This window comes from Rhinolophus sinicus, linkage group LG10 (genome assembly GCF_036562045.2).
Source record: "Rhinolophus sinicus isolate RSC01 linkage group LG10, ASM3656204v1, whole genome shotgun sequence".
Classification (NCBI taxonomy): Eukaryota; Metazoa; Chordata; class Mammalia; order Chiroptera; family Rhinolophidae; genus Rhinolophus; species Rhinolophus sinicus.
Genome location: NC_133759.1, coordinates 52,123,578 through 52,146,296, shown reverse-complemented (window position 1 = coordinate 52,146,296; position 22,719 = coordinate 52,123,578). Strand labels below are relative to the sequence as shown.

The window sequence follows — 22,719 nt, the reverse complement described above, 5'->3', positions numbered from 1 at the left end:
AACAGGCCAATATCTCTCATTTGTTACAAGTTCATAACATATCACATATGTATAAATCTCTTCTTAAAAGACCAAAAAAAAAAAGTGTGTCTCACTTAATTCTAAAATCTTTCTCTGGTTGAAAGATGCCCGTTCCCTGAGGAAGTGTAATCAGCACTTCGCTGACTAAAGCTGCTTTCACCAGAGATTCATCCAGGCCTGAGGTCTGGGCTGCAGACAACGGGGAGATTCGTCTTACCAGCCGCTCAGGAAACCATCATTTCCTCCCATGTATTATTTGGGGTTATCTCCTTAGAATGCCTGGGCGTACTTGGCCAGAGATTTTGGCCAGGATGCTGACTGGACATGTACTGGCAACACATACATACTGTTCCCTGAGGCTGTGCCACATGCCCATCACTTCAGGAGGAGGTCATCTCTATGCTGATCTTAATGTTGGCTTTAAGTGATTCTCATTACCTGCTCTCTTCACAGAAGAATTTTTCTTGCCAAGTCTGCAAATCTCACCCTGGTTTATAACTGGATTGAATTTTGTATTTCTTTTGATTTTCAGATCTTCATCTCTTCCTGCCCAAATCTCTACAAGTCATTTCCTTGGGCTGAAATTCTGCAATTCTTGCAAAAACCTTCCTTTCTTGGGGCCACACGACTCTCATAAACATCAAAATAATATCAGGTTGAATCATGGATCCCTCCAGGGCCTTTAACTGGCTCTTTGTCCTTAAAGTCCAAGGACATTTTGCTGACCCTGTCTAGCAGACCAGCAATCGCTCTTCCTGGCAACACGCTGCTAACATTTGGTGTGTTAAAAACTGCCTAAAAATTATGTAATCCAAACGAGACTTGACCTTAATTACGCCCTCAGGGTGGTGAGAGAATCAGAGCCTGGGTGTGTTCAGGGACCTCTGGCTGCCAAGTCCCGGGGATGGCAGAAAACAGCAGAATTTCCCCCTGCCCCTGCTTCACTGTCCTCCCGAGGAAGCCTCCATCACCCCAGGTGCCCTCTACTGTGGACCACTTCTGAGTTCATCCATTTTCAGGAAAAGGCATGTGGCCTTTTGTGACCACAGGAAAGATGATCAGATGTGACAGCTGGCTCCCAGTTGGGGTGGGAGTGACTTTGCAGAGGATGGTGCCTCAATTAGGCAGGCCAATTTTCTCACCAGAGTGACAAAATCAGGGACTCCTAAAACACTATCCCATTTCCTTTATTTCCTTGGGGAATAAAACCCATGATCTTTAGTTCCTCAGAGAAGTGAAAGTAGTAACAAGGAATCCAGTCATTCCTGTTATCTGCAGGCTTTATAAGTCAGCCAGCCTGAGGAGGTGGCCTGAGGAGGTGACTCCGAGCCCGCACTCCGCTCCACTCCGCACACTGCTGTCCTCTCACTGAGAGGAGGGCCAGGATGTCTCCACCGCTGGCTGCCTTGCTGCTTCTCCTGTCCATCAACGGCAACCTGGCCCTGAAGATCTGCTCCTTCAATGTGAGGTCGTTTGGGGAAACCAAGACGGAAAACCAGAACGCCATGGATGTCATTGTGAAGGTGAGCTCCTTTCCTGTCAGAAGGACAGATGGACACCCCTCATATCCTCTCTACTGCTTTCAGGCTTGAAGAGACTCAGCAGGAATTTAAAGGTAGTCTCCAGGGTCAAGATAGCAGCTGGCTTGGAATTTTGTAGCAATAACAACAGCCCTATTTGCAATAACCACCTCACCTCTCTGGGCCTCTGTGTCATCATCTTAAAATGGGGACAATAATAGTGCCAACCTGTAGGACTGTGGTGAGGAACACATGAGCGGGTAAGTGTAAAGCTCCTAAAACATCCGTGCCTCCCAGTAAGCGCAGGTAAGGGCTGACTGCTACTATAAGGCTTACTACCATTTATCAGACGTCGTGTCAGGCACTCAAACACAGGATTTCGTTTCATCACCCTTAGGAAGGACTCTTATCCCCCATGTAGAGATGATGAACTATGAAAGGTGAAGAACCATTGTTCAGCTGGTGGTGGGTGGGGAGCTGGGATGCCTGCCCAGCTGGTCTTTTAACCATCAGTGCAGCACTGATTTTTGCTTGTTTGCCTGCCTTCCTTCCTTCCCTTCCTTCCCTTTCTCTCTCTCTCTCTCTCTTTCTCTCTCTCTCTCTCTCTCTCTCTCTCTCTCTCTCTCTTCCCCCCATCCTCCTCTCCCTCTCTTTCTCTTTGCCTCTCCTCAGCCATCAACTTTTTCCCAACTCCCAGTTCTAATCTTTTCTCCACATAGGTGAGACTTTCCTTGGGTAATGTAACAAATGACTTGCATCTCTGCTCAAATTCCTCTGGAGTCAGTTGACTTTCTACCCTAAAGGTTAATTTACTTTTGATGCTGGTTGCTGAAACCTTTCCCAGGACTCTGACTGGGTGTTATCGCCTTAGAAAACCCTGGAGGCACCATGACATAGTAGGACTGCAGGAGCCCCTAAGTGGCAGCAGCAGTGGGGTGAGCCAGCTTGGGAAGTCCCTTTGGCTCCCTGAGCCTCCAGGGCCTTTCAGTGACATGGGCCTTACACAACCTAGAGTGCAGGTTGACTGAGAGAAGTCAAGGTGAGTGAGGGCACACCCACCCCACCCCAGCTTGCAATCAGGCAAGTGGTCACAAACAGGAGCTGCTGTTATTATTAGGCAAAGTGCATTAGGGTGAGGACTGGCAGGCTGTGTTCTTCCTTAGACAGTCCTTTCCAATTCGGTTGTCCCTGCCCTTAGGGTAGTACCCAAGGCCTTCCAGGTGTCATTGTTTAGCCAGGATGGCCATGCCAAGCCTGTGAGAACCGTGACTCCCTGGCTCACCTGGGAACTCTGACATGCAAGGAAACTATTGTCCCCGTTTCCTCACAGAAGTTTCCACGGAGCCTGGATACCTACTGAGTTCCCATCACCTACCTCATTTGTTCCATTCAGGAAATGTCACCACAGTCTTAAGAGGCTGTCATTTTGTCCCTTGGTGATTCCACTGTGGGGGGCTTACAGTCAGCACCTCCCTAAGCCGCTGTGCCCCACAGGGCTGACTGATGGACCGCCCATCGTACCAAACACCAAGCTTGTTTGAACTCTGTCAAAGCCTCCTTATGTTCCCCATCACTGCGAAACCATCCTGTAAACAGAGGCCACCCCCAAACCGCGCCGGAGCCCCCCGAGCACTTATAGTGAAACTCAAATCCCAGGCACTCAGGATAGTAGTATTTAGAGGGTCCCTTGTCTGAGCACCTACTATAGGCCAGGAATTTTATATTCTGTTTTAATGCAATGATGTAGGTGGCATTGCCCCACTTTATAACTGAGAAGACAGACTCGGAATGGTGAAGTGACTCATCCAGGTTTCCATAACTAGTAAGGGGAAAACCAGGATCAAATCCAACTATATAACCCAATCATGTAAGTGGAGATACCTTTTCCAGTCTTCTATACTGGATTTATCACATCAGAGATGACGAGTGAGGGAGGTCTGCCTCCCCCATCTTGGGTTTGCTGGCTGGTACTATATTCTTCAAATGCCAAAGCCTGCCTGGGTAAGGCTCCTTCTGTTTGTGACTTCTTCAGTTTGTGTCCTTAAAGAGTAGAGCTTGTTCGTCCAAGAAATCCTCATTGAAGGTAGGCCATGTGCCAGACGCTCCAAGGCACTGGGGTGAGATGGTGCATGTGGGAGGCACAGAATCATTTAAAGAATGTTGACTGTGTGCCAGGCCCTTAATATGCAGTGTCCAACCAAGTTCAGCCTCACAACCCCTCTGATTAGTATGCCCATTTTACAGATGAGGCAACTGGAGTTCAGAGAGGTAAAGTAAGTCAAGGTCATGGAGTAAGTAAGTGTAAGAGCAAGGGTCAGAGCAAGGCCTGATTGACCCTATCTGGGCTTTCCCCCACCATGCTGTGCGGCCCCCTGTTTAGAGACATGAAAGAGGGTTTCATAGGCTGCTCTCTGCCCCAGATTTTTCTAATGTTCTCCATACTACCATGTCCCCTCTCCCCAGGCCCACTCATGACACCCTCTATTGGGATTCCCTCACCACTGGCCATGCACAGCCCCTATTCCCCTCCTCCTCTATGAACAGAGTCAGGAAAACTCACTGAGTTTCAGGTCTGAGAGGATTATCCTCTTCCTTGGATCCTCTTCCTGAGGAGATGGAGCCAGGAGAGATATATTTTTCCGTGTCCTCCGACCTGAAATTGGGGCAGAGAAAAATATGTCATGAATGAATTTGAAAACTAAATAGTTAATGACTATGGGGCAAACACTTACAATGTAACATTAAGCTGAAAAATCAAGACCAAGCTGTATAATAAATATTGCCATCGTTTGCTCAATATCTGCTCTGTGCCATGGACTAGGCTGAGCATTTTATATCCATTATGTTATGTAATCCCCATGAGTGGGGGATTGTCCCAGTTCACAGATAAAGAATCTGGCAGTTCCGGAAGCATAAGTGCTCAAAGTCACACAGTGATAGAGTCAAGTGGTGAGTGACAGAGTCAAGATGTGAATGCAAGATTATTGGACTCAATGTCCATACTTGGAACCAATGGGCTAGTCATTTTGATGTCAATTTTGTAAATGTAGAAATATGCAAAAGTGTCTGAGTGATGGGGTTACAGCTCATCAGATGATTTTTATAATTTTCTGCATTTTCCAAATTTTCTACAATAAACAACATTATTTTCATAATTAAAAAGTTATAACAAAATTATTGTTAAAAGGACTAAATAGGAAATGTAGTCCCATTTTTCTTACGATGCCATAAAGAAGATTTAAACACAGGAAGATATTTGTGCTTTATGGACTTGGCTCAACTGGTTCCAGTATGGCCCTACCTTTCTCCTTCCCTCTCCTCTTTCTTTCACTCATGCCAGATGCTGTGCCAGGAGTTGGGCATAAAGTGGTGAATAAAGCAAGGTCGAGCATGTTGCCTGGCACACAGAAGGCCCTTGGTAAACCTTTTTCAGATGGATGAACCAACAGATGGATAGATGGGTGGGAGGATGGATGGGTTGATGAAAGTCAAACAGCTAAAGTTACAGGTCCCATCCCCAGGAGAATTCTGATAATAGGATCTTGAGCCATTACTCACTGCAGTGGAGATTCCAGTCTATAGAAAATATTCCCAGAGGTGCCTGCCCACGGGAAGTAACTGCTGGAGATATGGGGCTCGTGGGGTATTTGTTATGCAGGCAAAAGAGTTGTAAACAGGAAATCTGGAGTCCCAATCCTTCCACTCAGGAAAGGAACTCTGAACCCATTTTCCCAGCATGGCTGGATCACACCCAAAAAAGGGATTTGGTCTTTGAGAAGCAGTTACAAGGACATGGTGATTTCCTTGGTGGTTGAGTGTAGCGGTCAAGAGGGACTCTGTAGTAGATATTCCACTGCTCCGTGGTCACTCTGTGTAAAATTACTTCACCTCACTGAGCTTCTGAGTCCCCAGTTGTGCAATGGGAATAATAAGAGGACCTGCATCGCAGGTTTATTATGAAAATTTAATGAGTTAATAATAAGAGCTAACTCTATAAAGCCCTCACTATGTGCCAGGCACCATATTACCATGGTTACCAGAAAATAAGACCTAGCCGGACCATCAGCTCTAACGCATCTTTTGGAGCAAAAATTAATATATTATATTATATTATATTATATTATATTATATTATATTATATTATATTATATTATATTATATAAGACCCGGTCTTATATTAAAATAAGACGGGGCCTTATATCAATTTTTGCTCCAAAAGACGCATTAGAGCTGATGGTCCGGCTAGGTCTTATTTTCAGGGAAACATGGTAGGCACTTCATATAAGACATTTCATTTAACTTTTTTTATTTTTTTAAATATTTTATTAGGGAAGGGGAATAGGACTTTATTGGGGAACAGTGTGTACTTCAGGACTTTTTTCCAAGTCAAGTTGTTGTCCTTTCAATCTTAGTTGTGGAGGGTGCCGTTCAGCTTCAAGTTGTTGTCCTTTCAGTCTTAGTTGTGGAGGGCGCAGCTCAGCTCCAGGTCCAGTTGCCTGTTGCTAGTTGCAGGGGTCACAGCCCACCATCCCTTGCGGGAGTTGAAACCGGCAATCTTGTGGTTGAGAGGATGCCCTCCAACCAACTGAGCCATCGGGGAGCTCAGCTGCAGCTCAGTTCAAGGTGCCGTGTTCCATTTTAGTTGCAGGGGGCACTGCCCACCATCCCTTGTGGAAGTAGAGGAATCAAATAGAACTGGCAACCTTGTGGTTGAGAGCCCACTGGCCCATGTGGGAATCGAACCGGCAGCCTCCGGAGTTAGGAGCATGGAGCTCTAACAGCCTGAGCCACTGGGCCAGCCCTCATTTAACTTTTGTTAAGTTAGAATCACACCTGTAATGTTTTAATAAATATAGGCCACCTCCTAACCCACAATTCCTTTCTCATCAAGCATTTTCTTTTTAAAATAACACTTTAATTTTTAAAATTACAAAGGTATAATTTTTAAAATTATAACCTTGCAACTTATTAATTAATTTTATTAAATTAAAAATAGTCATTATGGACAATTTTTAAAGTATAAAAACATATGAAAAAGAAAAAAATTCACCCAGTATTCTATCACTCAAAGATAACAGTTGTTGGCATTTGAGTAACTTTGATGTGGGAATTTTTCTATGCAAAAATAAATACATAAGTCTGCATCTATTTTGCAGGATGGAGGCCACTTTATATCAGTTCTGTATTCTGCTTTTATATTGGAAGTATTTCATATGTTGTTAATATTCTTTTAAAGCATGACTTTTAATGCTATATAATGCCTTATGTTTTCAATACATTTCATTTAATGCTTTCTTATTGGGGGATACTTAAGTTGTTTCCAATTTTTGTTGTTGCAGTGCGTCTTGCTCTTGTACAAGTAGTAGTAGTTTACTACTACTAACACTAATAATAATTTATTGTGTGTCTCCTATACGGCTGGCACTGCTCTAAGTACCCATTTAACCTTCCAGCAGCCCTGTAAGGAAATGATTATCAATCACTCCAATTTACAGATGAGGAAATTAATGTGAAGAGAAGTAGTAGATATTTCTTTACAATGATAGACATTCCTCAAAGTGGGAAAACTAGACCAAAAGGCAAATAAAATTTTTAAAGCTTTTGATACGTACTCTAAAGTTCCGTCCAGAAAGGTCTAACAGTCACAGATGACTGAATCAGCAGGCTGGCTCGGTGAGCAGCGCCCCGCGCTCTCTGGGCAAACCTGCAAGGCTGATGTCATAGATGCCAAGCCTGTTGGTGGAAGGATCCAGACTCGGACAGTCTTCCTCCTCGGTCATTACACAGGGCATGTCTAGCCCCCAGCAGCTTCTTAAAGACTGTACAAACCAACGTGGGTGGCTGTCCCCATGTCACCCTTCTGGAGAGGGAGCCAGAACATATGCTGCGGAAAAAAGGCCGGGGGCATAACGCGCCTGCTCCATGTCTTTGGTGGCTGTGTGAGAGGACGGAATTAACCTTGGGGATGCTCTGTCCTTGACCAATAAAACTTGTGTCATTGAGCCCAGCAGGATCCCTTACACAGAAAGGTCCTCGTGGTCTCCAAGGGGTGCGGACATGGTCTGCACCCTGATCTCCAGGCTGTTGCTCATTCTGAAGGAGCCTCTTCTGCCTTCTTTATCCACTGAGCTCCTTCTCACCTTTCAGAGTCTCTTCAAATGCCGTTTCCCTCTTGGAGACTTCCATGACCCTCTGGGCAGAGTAGTTAATTATTCCTCAACCATCTCACAGCTGTGACTTTTGTTTAGCACAAAGTTCAACGGCCTCTTATTGTAGCTAGTTGTTTCCACTTGTCTCTCTCACTGGACTATGAGTCTTTGAGGGCAGGGACTATATTTTAACAGTATGGCATGGTGGTGGACTCACACAGACCTGAGTTCACATCCTGATCCTACCATCTATACTGGCTGTGTGACTTTAAGCTGGTCACTCAGTCTCTCTGAGCCTGGTTTCCTCCTATGCTTAATAGGCAAATAATCATAGTCATCTCATAAGGTTGGTGAGGCTCAGAGTAGGCTCACAATAAATGTCAGCTCTTATCATTATTAGCATTACAATTATACCTCTTTATTTCCTCAGTATCCAGACTGGTACTTTCCACTTACTAACGTACTACTACTACTACTATTATTATTATTATTATTATTATTATTGTTATTCAAACAAAGTCAAGAGGTAAGATGTGCCGGGTATGATCGTGGGCTTTGGATTTGGATTGCCTAGGTTCACACTGACCTCAGCCACTTTCTAGCTGGGTGACTTCGGGTACTTGACTCAGCTTTCTGGAGCCACAGGCTCCTTGTCCTTAAAATAGACATAGTAATGGCACCTCCCTCAGGGAATCCTTCATTTATTTCCGGGAATGAGTTAATTCATATAACAAAGCATCCAATTTGATACTTAAAACATAAGAAGTACCCCCTAAAAGGTTTTTATTATTTGTAGTAAATGGCCTCAAACACCTGGGAATTCTCTCCACAGGTCATCAAACGCTGCGACATCATCCTACTGATGGAAATCAAGGACAGCTCCAACATGATATGCCCCATGCTGATTGAGAGGCTGAATGGGTAAAGATGGGGCCCCTGGATCCTCTGTGGGCTCAAAGTCAAGTGCAAGGGCACTTGTAAAGCCCTAGGGAACTGAACCTAGTATGAGGGCCAGCACTCACCCCAACTACCAGCTCACGTGACCAACACTACCCAGGCTTCCAACTCCATTAGCCACAGTCCTGAGAACTTTCAACCAGCTAGTTTTAATATGATAAAGCAAAATAGGAGACATAGATGAGGAGTCTAGACAGAGAGAGAAGCGAAAGAAACAGACAAGAGGCTGAGCTGAGAAGTCCTGTTATAAAGAAAAGATTGAGTGCAAATAGGAAATTATGATATGCCCACAAGCCGGAATATTATGTAGCCATCAAAAATCATCTTTACTACAGAGTAAGTTAGAGTTAAATCTTCCAGCATGGAAAGATGGCTGCAATATATTGAAAAAAGCAAGTTCAGAACTGTAGGTAGAGTAACTATTACATCACATTAATACATCAATAAGAGTGTGTTTGAGATTCTGTGGGCAAAGAAGAAAGACTGGAAGGATATTCTCCAAAACTGTTAACTTCTTGGGGCCGAGGGGCTGTGATTGTACTAGGGGTCAGTGAAAGAATGAGGAACATTTGCTTTTTATTTTACATGATCCTGTATGATTTGAATATTTTACAAAAAGCCTGAATTGATTTTGTAACTTAAAAATTAAAAAAATGTCCTCAAATAGTTTTAAATGACATTGGATTATATTTATGATTTATATTCTTTCTCAGAGAATAATAAGAACTTCTCATCTGACACTCACCCCAGAGGGAGTTAAAAGCGTATATTCAAGAGCCTCAGGTCTATTGAATGAGAATATCTGTGAGAGAAGAATCATTATCTTAACAAGCATCCCAGATGATTCTGATGCACCTGATTTTTTAAAACTTCTAATACAATGTTTATTTTATAGATGGTGATAAGAGTAAACAACAAACTAGAGTATATAATAATATGTGTCTAATCATTCAATTATGGAAACAAAGCAAAACCAAAAACATAAAAAATTCAAAAGTAGTGAACCAAAATGTTGACAATGGCTGGCTCAGAGTACAGATTTACAAGGAATTTTAATGTGATTTCTTCTATGTTTTCTGTTATTTTCCAAATTTTCTACAATGAGAATGTTACACTCCCTTTTCATTTTTTTTATGAAATGTTTTAAACAAACCTAAAAGCACGGAGAAAATGATAACAGCCATGTATCCATCATCTAGATGGAACTAACAGTACATCTGGTCATTATTATAGTTTTGTAATTAGGAAAACACATGGTTTTTAGAAATGAATGGTCAATCCAGTCTCATTAAGCCCAGGGGGGAGAGCCTTGGCCATTCTCCTTCACACAGAGGGTCTCTTGGACTGGCCCTACCTCTCGCTGGTCCTCAATTTCTCATCTGAAAATACACAGTTGGAGCTGAGCTTCTCCTTTTTAGCCTTGGCAGGTCTTGTTTCTGGATCTGGTCTCTGACACTGGAAGAGGGTATTGCAGCACAGGGGTTAGGCGCCTGTGCTCAGCTCAGACACTTGGGATTGGATCCTGGCTCTGCCATGACCTCAAGCAAGTTACTCAACCTCATTTTCTCTGTCTATAAAATAGGGCTAATAATAGAACACATCTTCCTGGGATGTGGCAGTAATTAAATCATGCATGAAAGCTGAACTGTGCCTGGCCTGTAGCAGTGATCATTAAGTGCTGGTGGTTTCTATTACTAGTAAAATGAAGAGAAATAGAATGGCAGAAGATGGTCCCAGGGGCCACATGAAACAGCTCCTACCAATACCCTAACCTCACGCCAGGCATCCTGTTAATTCATTTACGTGTGCTATTTCATTTACTCCCAACAACAACTCTGTAGGGCAGATACTCTCACTGCTTCCATTATAGCTGAGGGAACCGGGGCACAGAAAGGAGGGACTTGCCCAAGGTCACCCAGCTAGTAAATGGCCGAGCCTACCTTCGAACCTGGGTTGTGTCTGACCCCCAAGCCAGTGCTCTATTCTGAGCATCCTCAGCCGTCCTTAGAGCAGCTCTAGTCAATTCAGACATATGAGGGGCTGAGGGGACGAGAGGCTCTAGGCATCTCCCCACAGTCAGCCTGTAGCAAGTCTTTCCACCCCCAGTGGTCTCAGTTCTTCCCAATCTCCCTAGCCTGTACTGTGGACTGCAGGCAGAAGCAGGCCTGTTTGTCCCTTATTCCCCATAAGCTTTAAGTCACTTCACAGCAGAGTCATTACAGTTTGCCAACCCAGGACTTGGCAGGCTAGATTCAGAACAGGGCCAGCCTTCCCAAACTGGAAGCCTGGAGGGATCCATCATCCACTTTCCTGGGGCCCCATGGCGGGATTTGCCTTAGAATATGCATCTAAAGTCCCAGGAATTTCTGTAATGTCTAAGTTGGTTCCTAAAGATCCCTTCTGTCTTTTTCCAACTGAACCTGAGATTATGCCATAGTTCAGACATGCCCTACGTCTTTTTGCAGGCAGATGGAGTAAAACCAGCTCAGGCTCTGCCCACAGCAGTTTGGCAAATACAATGTGAGTCAAGTTGCCCTGGAATAGGTGAGGGGTAGAGGCAATAGGATTTCAAGGCTGTATCACCAGGATATAAACAACCGCAGATTTGAAATCAAAGTTCAGGGCTTGTGAGAAAACACCTAGGGGTTATCAGAACAGGAGAGGAAGTCTGACATAAATATTACTAGGAATCGGCATATGATAAATGCTTATGAATGGTGCATAGATAAGTTTGCTCCACCAGGAAGTATGAGCTCCAGACCCAGCCACGGGCCAGAGTAGGGTGTGGGGCTGATTCTGGCCTGAATCTTCTACGGTCTCAACAGTTTCCCACAGGTGCAAGCCAAACCATGTGGATTTCCAAGTGAGTAGGATCTGGATTCAAATCCCAGCTTTGCACTTGCAAATTATAAAAAGCGGGTGACAATAGTACCTACCTTATAAGGTCAAGAAATAATGACTGTAAAGATTCTTGGCAGATGTCAGATTTCCAGTCAATGGTGGCCCTTCTTATTAGACTTAAAGGTTATGATAAATAGTAACCCTTCTATATGATGCTATTGGAGATATGGAGGTAAATTGGAGAGAGGGGAATCTATGCAGTAGGGAAACATTTTTTCTTTTAAGATGCATGTAAAATCTTTATGTTTCATAGAAATTCAAGAAGCACAACATACAACTATGTGATTAGCAATCGGCTTGGAAGAAACACATATAAAGAACAGTATGCCTTTCTCTACAAGTAAGTATAATCTATGCTTCCTGGAACATGGTTCATTTAGAAATGATGACTTTGAATTGAATCAAAATGCATATCTTCTCTTCAAAACCACATTTTGATCTCTAACCAGTTTTCAATATCCATCAAAATAACTGCTGTCAAAATTGGGCCTGGTGCAAAGTATTAACTCTGCAAACTAGAAAACACAAGCAGTTTCCCAACACCTCATTTGTTGTTTAATTCATTGGTTTCCTGGTCAGGGGGGTCAGGAGTTCTTTATTCTTTATAGTCAAGTCCTGGTCCAGGGATGGAAACCTGAGTTGCTCAGCACAGCTGACTTCAGAACTCCATAGTCTCATCCTCTTCCTACTAATAATTTGATTTAAGTCTGAACATTAATTTGTGGGTGGCCTAGAAACCAGTACTGCTCAGATCTTCAGCTCCCAAAGGGCCCTGGCCATTGAGAAAAGTTGACTAAGCCTTGTTCTCAGGCGAAAAATCCCTTAGAGCATCCAAACCTGCTTGGGAGGCTAAGCCGTGGGAACATATGTCTCTGCTTATAAGGAATAAGAAGACAGCTGACTCAGCAGGAAGGGCTTCCTTTTTTGTCTTTTAGGGAAAAGCTAGTGTCTGTGAAGAAAAGCTACCTCTACCATGACTATCAAGCTGGAGACGCAGATGTATTTTCCAGGGAGCCCTTTGTGATCTGGTTCCAGTCACCCTACACTGGTGAGGCCCACAGACCATGTTCTCTCGCCCATGTTCTCTCCAGTGACCCTGTGCATGGGCAGCCGCCCTGAGGGTGATCTGAGATCCTAGGGTTTATGCAGCATCTGTAGGGGGGCCTTAGGCTTTAGGGCTGAGAAAGCCATTAAGAACTTCTCATACCTGAATGTAGAGAATAGTCTAGTTTGATGGCACCGGGCCAGTTGCCTCTGCAGTCTGAAGCCTGCCTACTGGAATCAATGATAACTCCACTGTCTGTGGAACATTTAGGCTGGTAGAAATTATTTCCTGCAATTCCTCAGCCCCAATCAAGTACAACGATTCCTTCATCTAAAAATGTCCTAGTGAAGGCCAGCAAAGATGACCCACCCATCTAGAGTCTCACTCTCTCTCCAGGAGCAACATAGAAGTTTCCTCCACAGACAGGGGTAGAGTGGAAATCCAAATGATTGCACCCTGAACTCGAACAATAGCACTTGTATTAGCCACTAACAATTACTGAGCCCTGATTTGTGCCACGCTCCTATACTCCTTGCAATGACCCTATAACATAGGAGCTAGGATCATCTCCACTTTACATTTGAGGAAATTGAGGTTCAAAAAGGTGTAGTCATTTGTCCAAGGTCACCCAGCCACTATTGAAGTGGATGAGCCAGGGTTGTAACCCAAGCCACCATCTCAGGAGGTCATGCTGTTAACCACTATGTGACACTCAATGGAAAGGCAAGAAGAAATTTGGTTTGCCAGTTGGAGATATAGAGAATCAAATATTTTTTCAGTACCTACTACGTGCCAGGCTCTGTTCTGGGCACCAGACAAGACAGACAAAGTCCTCACCTTCATGAAGTTATGTCATAGTAGGGGAGACACACAATGACCAAGCAAACACATGCAGAGCTGAAAGCATCTATACCTACACCACACAAATATAAGCATCCCGAACTATTTTCTGCCCAGGACTCATTGTCTCAGAGGCAGAGTATTGTGAAACATGGGAGAATGGTGAGAAAATTCCCAACAGGACAAGAGAAGAAGATAAGGGCTCCTGAGGGCAAGAAATGCCCTTCAGAGAGCGATAATCCTCTTTGGCATGTACACGAGTCACACTTGGCTGACCAGGGCAATGTTCAGAGAGCTTCCTCCCCTGTAATGATTATTTCTTCTCCAAGAGTCCTCAGCCTTTGTGAATTGCAAACGAACCTATTTCTTTTGAGCTTTCACACTTCCACTCTTCTCGACCCCTCTACCTCTCCCCTGGGATGACACCTCAGTTATGTCCTATTTAGAATTTTCTCTCTTGTGCAAGGAAAGCTCCTTCTGTCCCCTCTATCTGGGATTAAAGATAAAGGAGTTAGCTATTCATCTATTCATTCATTCATTCATTCATTCATTCCGTTAACAAACATTTTTGAGCACCTCCAATGTGCCAGGCACTGTGTTAGGTGCTGGAGCCAAGAGGGTGAATGAGACAGATAAGCCTGCCCTTACAGTGCTAGGTTTCCAGTGGGCCAAACAAAGAAGTAAATCAAGTAATTCCACAGCATGAAGGAAGTAAGCAGTGTGCATTGACTAGCAGGGTGAAGGGCCCACCATCGATGGGGGGACCAGGGATGGCCCCTCGGAAGTGACATTAGGTTGTGATGTGAAGAAGTCAAGTCAGAGAGGGCTGGGGAAGGGCGTTTTGGAGGCAGGGCACAGTGAGCACACAAGCTCTCTTGTGAGAAAGGGGTTGGGGTGTTTAGGGAGAACAAACAAGGCTAGGGAGTGGAGTAGCGGCATGAGAATGAGAGCAGGAGATAGCTGCTGGGTCAGTGTGGGGTCCTGGAGACAGCCTGCCCAGTCTGAGAGCGGGCTCCCCCACTGTGACCACCCCATAGCACCCCGCTCCTGAGTAGGCACAGAATGAGGGAAAGCCGAGGAGGAGGTATTCAGAACACTACAGCAGCTAGCAGCAAATGGGCAAGGTGTGTTCTGAGGCTCACCCACATTCCCTCATTCAGGCTCTCTCGGTCTCTCCTGGTGGGCGAAATGTTTTAGACATTCCACAAAAAAACTGCTTTAATTTTAAAATGACTTTTTGGGGCTTTTTTTCTTGATTACAAAAGGAGTATAGGCTGACATGCTTCAATTTTTTCCTTACTACAAAAGCCAAACAGGCTTATTCTTTGAAAAACAAACAAACAAAAAAACAGTTTTTCAAAAAATGAACACCCACAATGCCAGCAAGGAACACTGTCTACCAGCTTTTTCTTAGCTGTGAGGGGTGATTGGGGGAAAAGAGGCTTTCACGTGCTGAAAAGAACGGCCTCACAAGCCTAAGATCATTCAAATCTCAGCCACTGGCTGGACTCTCTGGAAATGGGGGAGACCAGAAAACACAGTCCATGCCTTCTGGGAGGATCGCCTGTTTCTCTTGAGCAGTGTTCCTGGAACTGTGCCAGGGCAAGCCTGTGACTTCTGACTCTTTCCTCTTCCTTAGCTGTCAAGGACTTCGTGATTGTCCCCCTACACACTACCCCCGAGACATCCGTTAAAGAAATTGATGAGCTGGCTGATGTCTATCTGGATGTGAAACGCCGTTGGAAGGCGGAGGTGAGGACCCTCTGTGTCTGTTGAATTCCCATCTAGCAGGGGCAGAATCTGGTCCTTAAAAGGGATAAGTGACTCCCTGGGAGAGTGAGGGGACAGAGCATGTGCAGACCGCCATCTTTGGAGCCTCATTTTAGGCCTTTCCTTAGCCCTGAATATCCTTCTTGTTAAATCTGCCTGAGTACCACTCACGTGGGTCTTGGAAATTCCTACACTGCTCCACAGTAATGGCTGCCAAACGTCACTGAAGGTGCCAGGAACTGTGCTGAAGATGGGCATGGACAAGTTTATTGAATCCTCCCAATAATCCCATGAGGTAGCTACTTTTATCCTTCTCACTTTGCAGTTGAGAACAGTGACACAAAAAGAGGTCAGGAGTGACAGAATTTCAAACTGGCTCATGAAAAGGAAAAGAAATTTATTGGTTCTTGTACCTAAAATGTTCAGGAGTAGTTCAGGCATAGCTGGATCCAGGGCTCAGACAAAGTAATCGGGGCTTGGCTGGTATCTTTCTTTCCATCTCCTGGCCCTCCTTTCCTCTGCGTGGGCTCCATTTTCAAGCTGGCTCTACCCTTGGGATGGCAAGGTAGCCATCAGCAGCTTCTAGACCCACTGACAAATTTTATTTCCCAAAATGCAACAAATACCCTGGGATTGAGTCTCATTGGCTCTGATTAGGTCACATGTCCACCCCTGAACCAATCACTGTGATCAGGGAGTTGAGATGCTCTGATTAGCTAAGCTCCACCTTAACTTCATGAACTGAGGTGGAAGAGAGAGGTGGTTTCCCAAATTAGGGGTGCTATTCTCACAGAAAGGGACTACATCTACCATCCCTTTGGCCTTAATTATCTCCTCATCTGGAAAACATGGATGCTGCCACTTGTGGCTGTGAGAGTCTGTGAAAGTGCTTCGCAAACATGGAAATGCTCTGGAGGGCTCTTCCACGTTCTTCTTTCCTCCTTTTGGGAGGTGACTCCAGTGAATCCTCTCCCTGCTCGTCAGTTCCCCTGCTGAAAGTACAAAATGAGTCCAGTAAAGCTGGACCCATAGCTAGGACATGGAGAACACAGGGGGCATATTTCATTGCTTATTTGTAAAGAGCAGGGCTAGAGAAAGACTCATTCATTCATTCTTAAAATTATGAAGTAGTTAATTCATTCAACCAGAATTAATTGAGCATTTTTTAAGTGTTGGGCACTTGGGAGGCATCAGTGGCACAAAAAGGAACAAGAGGGGAAACTCATGCTGAGGGGCCGTCAGTGAGGCAGGTCGGGGTTCAGTTCTTGTCTTCACCAGGTGAGTGGTGTGGAGCAGGCCCTCTATCCTGTTTCCACAGGGGTTAAAGGTCCTTCTACCTCCTAGTGTTTGTGAGATTTAAATGAAACTTTATAAAACACTTAATGCTGGGCCTCGCCCACAGGGAATGCTCAGTAAATTGTGCCTATAGTAAGAGAAGATGCTGGTCACTAGAGTTAAGGATGACATCCTGTCCTCAACTATGCCCATCAATCTCAGGACAAACCATGATAAAATGTTTCTGAAGAAAACTCTCAGGTCAGCAACAGCCCCAAACAATAGCACAAACAAGGAAATCTGACACTTCCTCTGGGCTGAGGAATATTAAAATTCTGTTTCAAGAGTCCTGCAGGGAAAAACACTTCCAAGATAGAATGGTCTGTTGGTGACCTAAGGTTCTTCCCACTTTTTCAGCAGACAGAATTTCCCCAGAAATGAATTCCCTAGTTCAAGACAATAGGCGAGAAAGGGTGGTGAAAGCTATCAAATACATCACCCAAATACACCACCCAAGTTCAAACAAAAGGGGTTGATTCATTCATGTCTTTAAGTCAGAGACAAAAGATGTGAGGGAATAAACCAGCGGGATCCCCACCTAGCTCTGCTGCTGAATTACAGAGACATGGTGACTAAGACCAGCAGGGAGCGGCTACAGCAAACATCCTCCTTCCCATTAGAACACCCTCCCTGGTAAACACTTGCCTGTCAGTTACTCATCAAAACCATGACTCAACTCAAAACCACGGGCTCTTCTTTTAAAAAGCAAAAGGAAACTAAGAAAGGCCCTGTCTTAGTTTGCTAGGACTGCCATAACTAAGTACCAAAGATGGAGTGGCTTAAACAACACAAATTTATTTCTTCACGGTTCTAGAGGCTGGAAGTCCAAGATCAAGGTGCCAGTGGGTGGGTTTCTCCTGAGGCCTCTCTCCTTGGTTGTCCCTCCGCGTCTCTTTGTGTCCTAGTCTCCTCTTTTCCAATAGGATACCAGTCATATTGGATTACGGTCCACCCGTATAACCTCATTTGACCTTAATGATCTAACGGCCCTCTCTCCAAATTCAGTCACATTATAAGGTACTAAGGCTTAGGACTTCAACGTATGAATTTGGGGGGGACCCAGGTTAGCCCATAACAGAACCCATCATTTACTGGGCATCGGAGATGGAGTCATGGCTAGCCATTCTGAGCAACCAGGCTCACCAGGTGACTGAGCCTCCAAATCATTTCTTTCAGAATTTCATTTTCATGGGTGACTTCAATGCAGGCTGCAGCTACGTCCCTAAGAAGGCCTGGGAGAACATCCGCCTGAGGACTGACCCCAGATTCATTTGGCTGATTGGGGACAGAGAGGACACCACGGTCAAGAAGAGCACCAACTGTGCATATGACAGGTAGGGGGCACCTGCCAGAGGCTGCTAGCCCATGCACAGCTTGGTATGCTCTAAAAAAGGCACCCCCTCTGCGCTGATGAGGCACTTGGCTTGGAGAGCTGAGTCGATTAGATTTCAGGTCTCTTCACCTAGTGCTTTGTGCAGTACACAAATTGCATGAAGTGGGCACTGTACTTTAGCAGTGGCAAGCACGGGCTTTGGTGTAAGACAGGCCTGAGTTCAAGTCTTGGCTCTACCACTTAATATGTCTGTGACAAAGAGACAAAGGCTCTCTGTGCCTTTGTTTCCTCACCTACAAAATGGAGATTATAGCTGTGCCTCATTCTTGGATATACAGTGAGGATTAAATAAAGTAATTTGTAAATCTTATAACACAATATCTGCCATGTGGTAAGCACTCAGTACGTTCATTGCTGTTAATTATTCCATCACAAAGACATGCCACAGTTTGCTCTCTCAATCCCCTATAATTGGGCATTAGGATTGGGCATTCAGTTATTATATTACCGAGGGTTTGTTATTAAAAGCACTGCTAAAATGAACATTCTATATGCATTTTGTGCATATATTTGTGATATCCTTAGGATAAAACTCTAAAAAGGAGACCAGTTAGTGCAAGGGTAGTTATACTTCTAAAGCTTTTGCTGCACATTCCTAAATGCAAATATATACATTTGAATAACAGCCTGCTCTTATATTTGTAAAGTCTCTCTGGGGCTTTTCAATCAGCTTTCACTTTTGCTTCTTAAATCGGAAGGGAAGTGGTAAGAGTGCCTGAAGACTGTGAAGGTTCACACATGATCTGCCCATCCATAGTGGAGACCACAAGTGGGAATTCCCTAGGAGCCCTGGTCCCACGGGTGGTTGCCATTCTCAGGTCTCAGCCTGCACCGAGAAAGCATGAGACAGCCATCTGTGAGACAACAGTTGTTCTTACTTCTCTAGTTTTGAGGTCTGGCTTTCATTTCCATCCCATGACCTCCTTTGTTCCTCTTGGAGCTTTCAGGGCTGGTGTGACTGTTGTAGAAGTCATTGTTTCAGCCCTCACAAGTGGAAATAGCCCTCGCATTGGGGAAAGCAGAGTCAAGGTGGGAAGTTCCAGGAGGCTGAGCTCCCAGTTCCCCATTTTGAGAGGCTGCCTGCAAAGCACATGCCAGTTGTGTGGCTGTGGGCAAGTCAAGTCCCTTCTGTGGCCCATTTTTCTCCCTTGGCAAGTAAAAGGGAGGAGATTGAAAATAGTGAAGCAGGAGAACAGTGAATCACAGGAAGAGAGGTTTACAGTAGATTAGGTGGGATGGGGGAAGAGGCTGAAACAGGTGTTTACTAGAACCCTGGTGTTATACATGTATATGCCAAAGGATGGCAGGGTGATACGTGATGTTTTCAGGATTAATTTCTTATTTTGCTACTCTGAATTTTCTCTGTTTTCCTTAACAGCATGTATCTCTTGTGGTTTTAAAAGATGCATTAAATGTTTAGTAAGGGGGAGGAGGGTTAAGATGAAATGGTCTCAATTCCAGCCTTTGTTCTGTATTCAAATATCTATTGAAAAACCCATGTGCTGGAGCAGCCGTGGGAAAGCTTAGCACGGTCAGCTGCCCCACCTGCACACATACCGAGAAGAACTCAGAAATGGGCAACCTTAACTATGTTGTTCCAGACTATGTCCAAAAGAAATCTCCAACCACATATGAAGAGGTTACTTGTGGATTGAGTTAGAAGTTAACCAGGTGGTGCTGGAAGCCAACAGAGGAAACCAAATCAGCTGGTCAGAATCAGGGAAAGCGCAGTGGATGGCCATGAACTGGCTGTTTGACTCTCCTGTCACTCTTCGGTCAGTCTGTGGGGGCCATACAGACCCCAACTGCATCCAAAATTCATTTAACTACCACCTTCCCATTTTTTTGTCATTGCTGCAAAGCAACTCTACTATGGTTTTTCTCCATACCGTGTTTCCCCGAAAATAAGACTGGGTCTTATATTAATTTTTACTCCAAGAGACGCATTAGGGATTGTGTTCAGGGGATATCATCCTGAAAAATCATGCTAGGACTTATTTTCCAACTAGATCTTATTTTTGGGGAAATACGGTATTTGTGTTTAATCCATTCATTTCTTACCAAAATAAGTTAATTTTAAAGGAAACTTCATAATACTAAGGGAAGAAAACAGCATAATTTGCTATAATTTGGTGAAAACCAAACAATGTAAATTTGGCCTTAATTCTCTTGCCTTTAGAATGCTCCGTGGTTGCAACATGCTTTCTCTTGTCCAAAATGGGGGCTTAGGGAGTATTAAAGATAAGCCAACACCTTTCTTCATAATCAAATCTGGAAAAGTGAAAAATAATTGCAAAGGAAACATTATTCTCAGAATGCAAGAATTTGCTACATGGTGTGGTGTCCATATATCATATAAAACCTTTTCTTTCACTACTAGAGTTACCTGCCCACACAGGGAAATACTGTCCTGGTGCCCACAGGGCCATAGCTGGAGCTGATCCTGTTTCCCAACCTTAGGCACCATCCTAAGCGTCACAAGCTAAAAACAAGTCTGGACTTGGACCACCACATGAAAGGGCTGCTCAGTCAACTCCAGATGTCAAACACGGACCTTGTTTTAATCTCAAAAATCAACAGGGTGACTTAACATGACTGTCTTCCCTCCCCTTCTGCAGGATCGTGCTGAGGGGACAAGAAATCGCTGACTCTGTTGTTCCCAAATCAAGCAGTGTTTTTGACTTCCAGAAAGCTTACGGGTTAACTGATGAGGAGGTATGGCTGCCATTTTGTCTTTTTATGTTACCGTCCTGGAAAGATGGGTTGGTGTCATTCTTTGAGGCCACCACGGTAGACACAACAGTGGGATACTGGGCCTTGAGTCTCAAAGCCTATGGCTCTGTGACTGGAAGAGCTGCCTAAATTTCAGATTGAGCTGGTCCAGGGATGGTGCTCACCAGTATGTGTTCTATTCGGTGACTTTGGGCATTTTATCATCTGACCTGGAGCCTGAATTTACTCATCACTAAAATGAGAGTGTCTTCTGATTCTCAAATTTATCTCCTTACAGGCCTTGGATGTCAGTGACCACTTCCCAGTTGAATTTAAACTACAATATTCAAGGACCATTACCAATAGAAAAAAGTCTGTCTCTTTAAAGAAGAAAAAGAAGGCCAGTCGCTCCTAGATACAAGGGTGCCATTTTATTAGCCATTTCTTGCCTCTTAAAAGAGCTCTAACAGGTATGAACTGTTCCCTGCACTCCGGAAACAAGATTGGTCCAACTGCTTTCATTTTTCAACTTGAATTTAATCCTACTTGAGCCAAATTGGGAGGAGAGTCTTCTATTATCCCACTTGGGCTCGCACCTCCCTTGAATTGCTCAAAAGAAAGCTAGGGGCTTTTGCAGTCCAAAGAATGTTCTTCATGTCGTGAGTTAGAACTCCACCCACTGTCACAGACACAGCCCAACCCTGCTGTGGAGAGGCTGCAGAAGCAGGACTGTCAGTTTTCAGTCTTCACAAGGGGATCCCACTCCATGGAGAATGACTAGAAATGCCAGGGCCCCAACTGCACCCCATGATTTGGATAATTGACTGTTTTGGGAATCCGGCCCCTTCTGTCTGAGGTCAGGCCACCATCATGTCTCAAACGGATGAAGTCTGCTCCTACCTGATCTTCCTGCCTCTGAATTGTCCTCCAACGCAGACACCACCAATGTCATCCTTTGAAATTTCATTCTGACCACAGATCAACTGCATTTCCACCCCTGCTTATAAATCCTTCAGGGGCTACTATGACCATTCAGAGAGAGCCCAGAGATTTTGGACATCCATGAAGGTCTCTATATCAGGCATATCATGTCAGCCTGACCTTCATCTCACCTTGCGCTGTATGCCCAGCAGGACTGCCCCTTCCGTGTGCCCACGTGCCCTGTCCCATCCCAGAGCCTGGGCTAAATGCCCTTGTCCCCATATATGCCATACCCCTATTGTAACATTCACCACATTTCATTTGTCACCAAGGCCACTATTAGGACTCTTAGAGGGACCTGGTGGATCAAAAGCCCAGTTGGCTGGCAGGGACTCGAGGATTTTGTTCTATTTCTGCAACAAAGAGTTTCAGAGGAATCCAGCAACATGGCACCATTTTACCTGTATCCTGTATGATGACCATTTTGTTTGTTTTGCTTTGTTTTCTCTTATATTGTTTCTTTGTTCAAGCAGTGCATGAACATGGCTAACTATGCGAGCAATACCAAAGAGTGTGCACTGACGAGAAATGCTATACCCCGACAACCAGCCTCTACTTTTCTGTCTCAGAAGCAACCCCTCTTAACCAGCTTATGCATTCTTCCACAGAGTCTGTGCCTAAATAAGCACCATATATAACCTTGAAAAATACAGTTTATAACAAACTACATTCATGGTCCTATTCTTTGCTTATTTCCCTTAAATTATTAGGGATGACGTGACTTTTTATATAAGAAAACTGACCATAAGCTTGATTTTTGAAATTTTGAAACACCTGACTGAGAGAATAAAATCAAAAGGCCCTGCTTAAACAGGGGAAACCATTTCCCCCAAACATCCAATTAACTTCAGAACGGGTGGGGAGAGGGTGGGGGCAAGCCTGCAAAACTCCTGTCACCCCCTCTTCTGAGCAGGGTTCACTGTCCCAGGAAAACTTCCAGTCTCCAAGGTCCAAAACAGTCAAGCAGGCAATGCACAGATGAGCTTATTCTGGAGGAGAGATCACCCTGCCCAAGGCCAGCATGTGGCTGGAACAAGTCCTGTGCTGGGCGGGAGAGGTCACGGCAGTGGACCAGACACCAAGCGAGCCTGTGCA

The 22,719-nt window shown here is 44.5% G+C and overlaps 1 protein-coding gene across 2 annotated transcripts; it reads left to right on the top strand.

Moving 5' to 3' along the window:
* The first annotated feature begins 1,142 nt into the window (after window positions 1-1,142).
* Window positions 1,143-22,293, top strand: DNASE1L3 (deoxyribonuclease 1L3). Of its 2 annotated transcripts, XR_002136719.2 has the most exons (9): window positions 1,143-1,544; window positions 8,523-8,611; window positions 11,802-11,888; window positions 12,484-12,596; window positions 15,073-15,185; window positions 17,715-17,872; window positions 20,550-20,646; window positions 20,942-21,113; window positions 22,098-22,293. XR_002136719.2 is itself a non-coding variant. In XM_019724155.2 (8 exons), exons 1-8 carry the CDS (start codon window positions 1,407-1,409, stop codon window positions 21,056-21,058), a joined length of 912 nt encoding a protein of 303 aa, XP_019579714.1. In that variant the 5' UTR covers window positions 1,143-1,406; the 3' UTR covers window positions 21,059-22,293. The 2 variants fall into 2 exon arrangements, 1 of the variants encoding a protein (XP_019579714.1); XM_019724155.2 differs by having other exon boundaries at window positions 20,942-22,293.
* Window positions 22,294-22,719: the final 426 nt, after the last annotated feature.

Bases quoted from the DNA above. Each gene is read 5' to 3' on its own strand.
- DNASE1L3 (XM_019724155.2), top strand. From the start codon at position 1,407: ATGTCTCCACCGCTGGCTGCCTTGCTGCTTCTCCTGTCCATCAACGGC. The intron at 12,597-15,072 runs GTGAGGCCCACA...CCTCTTCCTTAG, and splicing joins GTTCCAGTCACCCTACACTG to CTGTCAAGGACTTCGTGATT. The intron at 17,873-20,549 runs GTAGGGGGCACC...CCCCTTCTGCAG, and splicing joins ACCAACTGTGCATATGACAG to GATCGTGCTGAGGGGACAAG.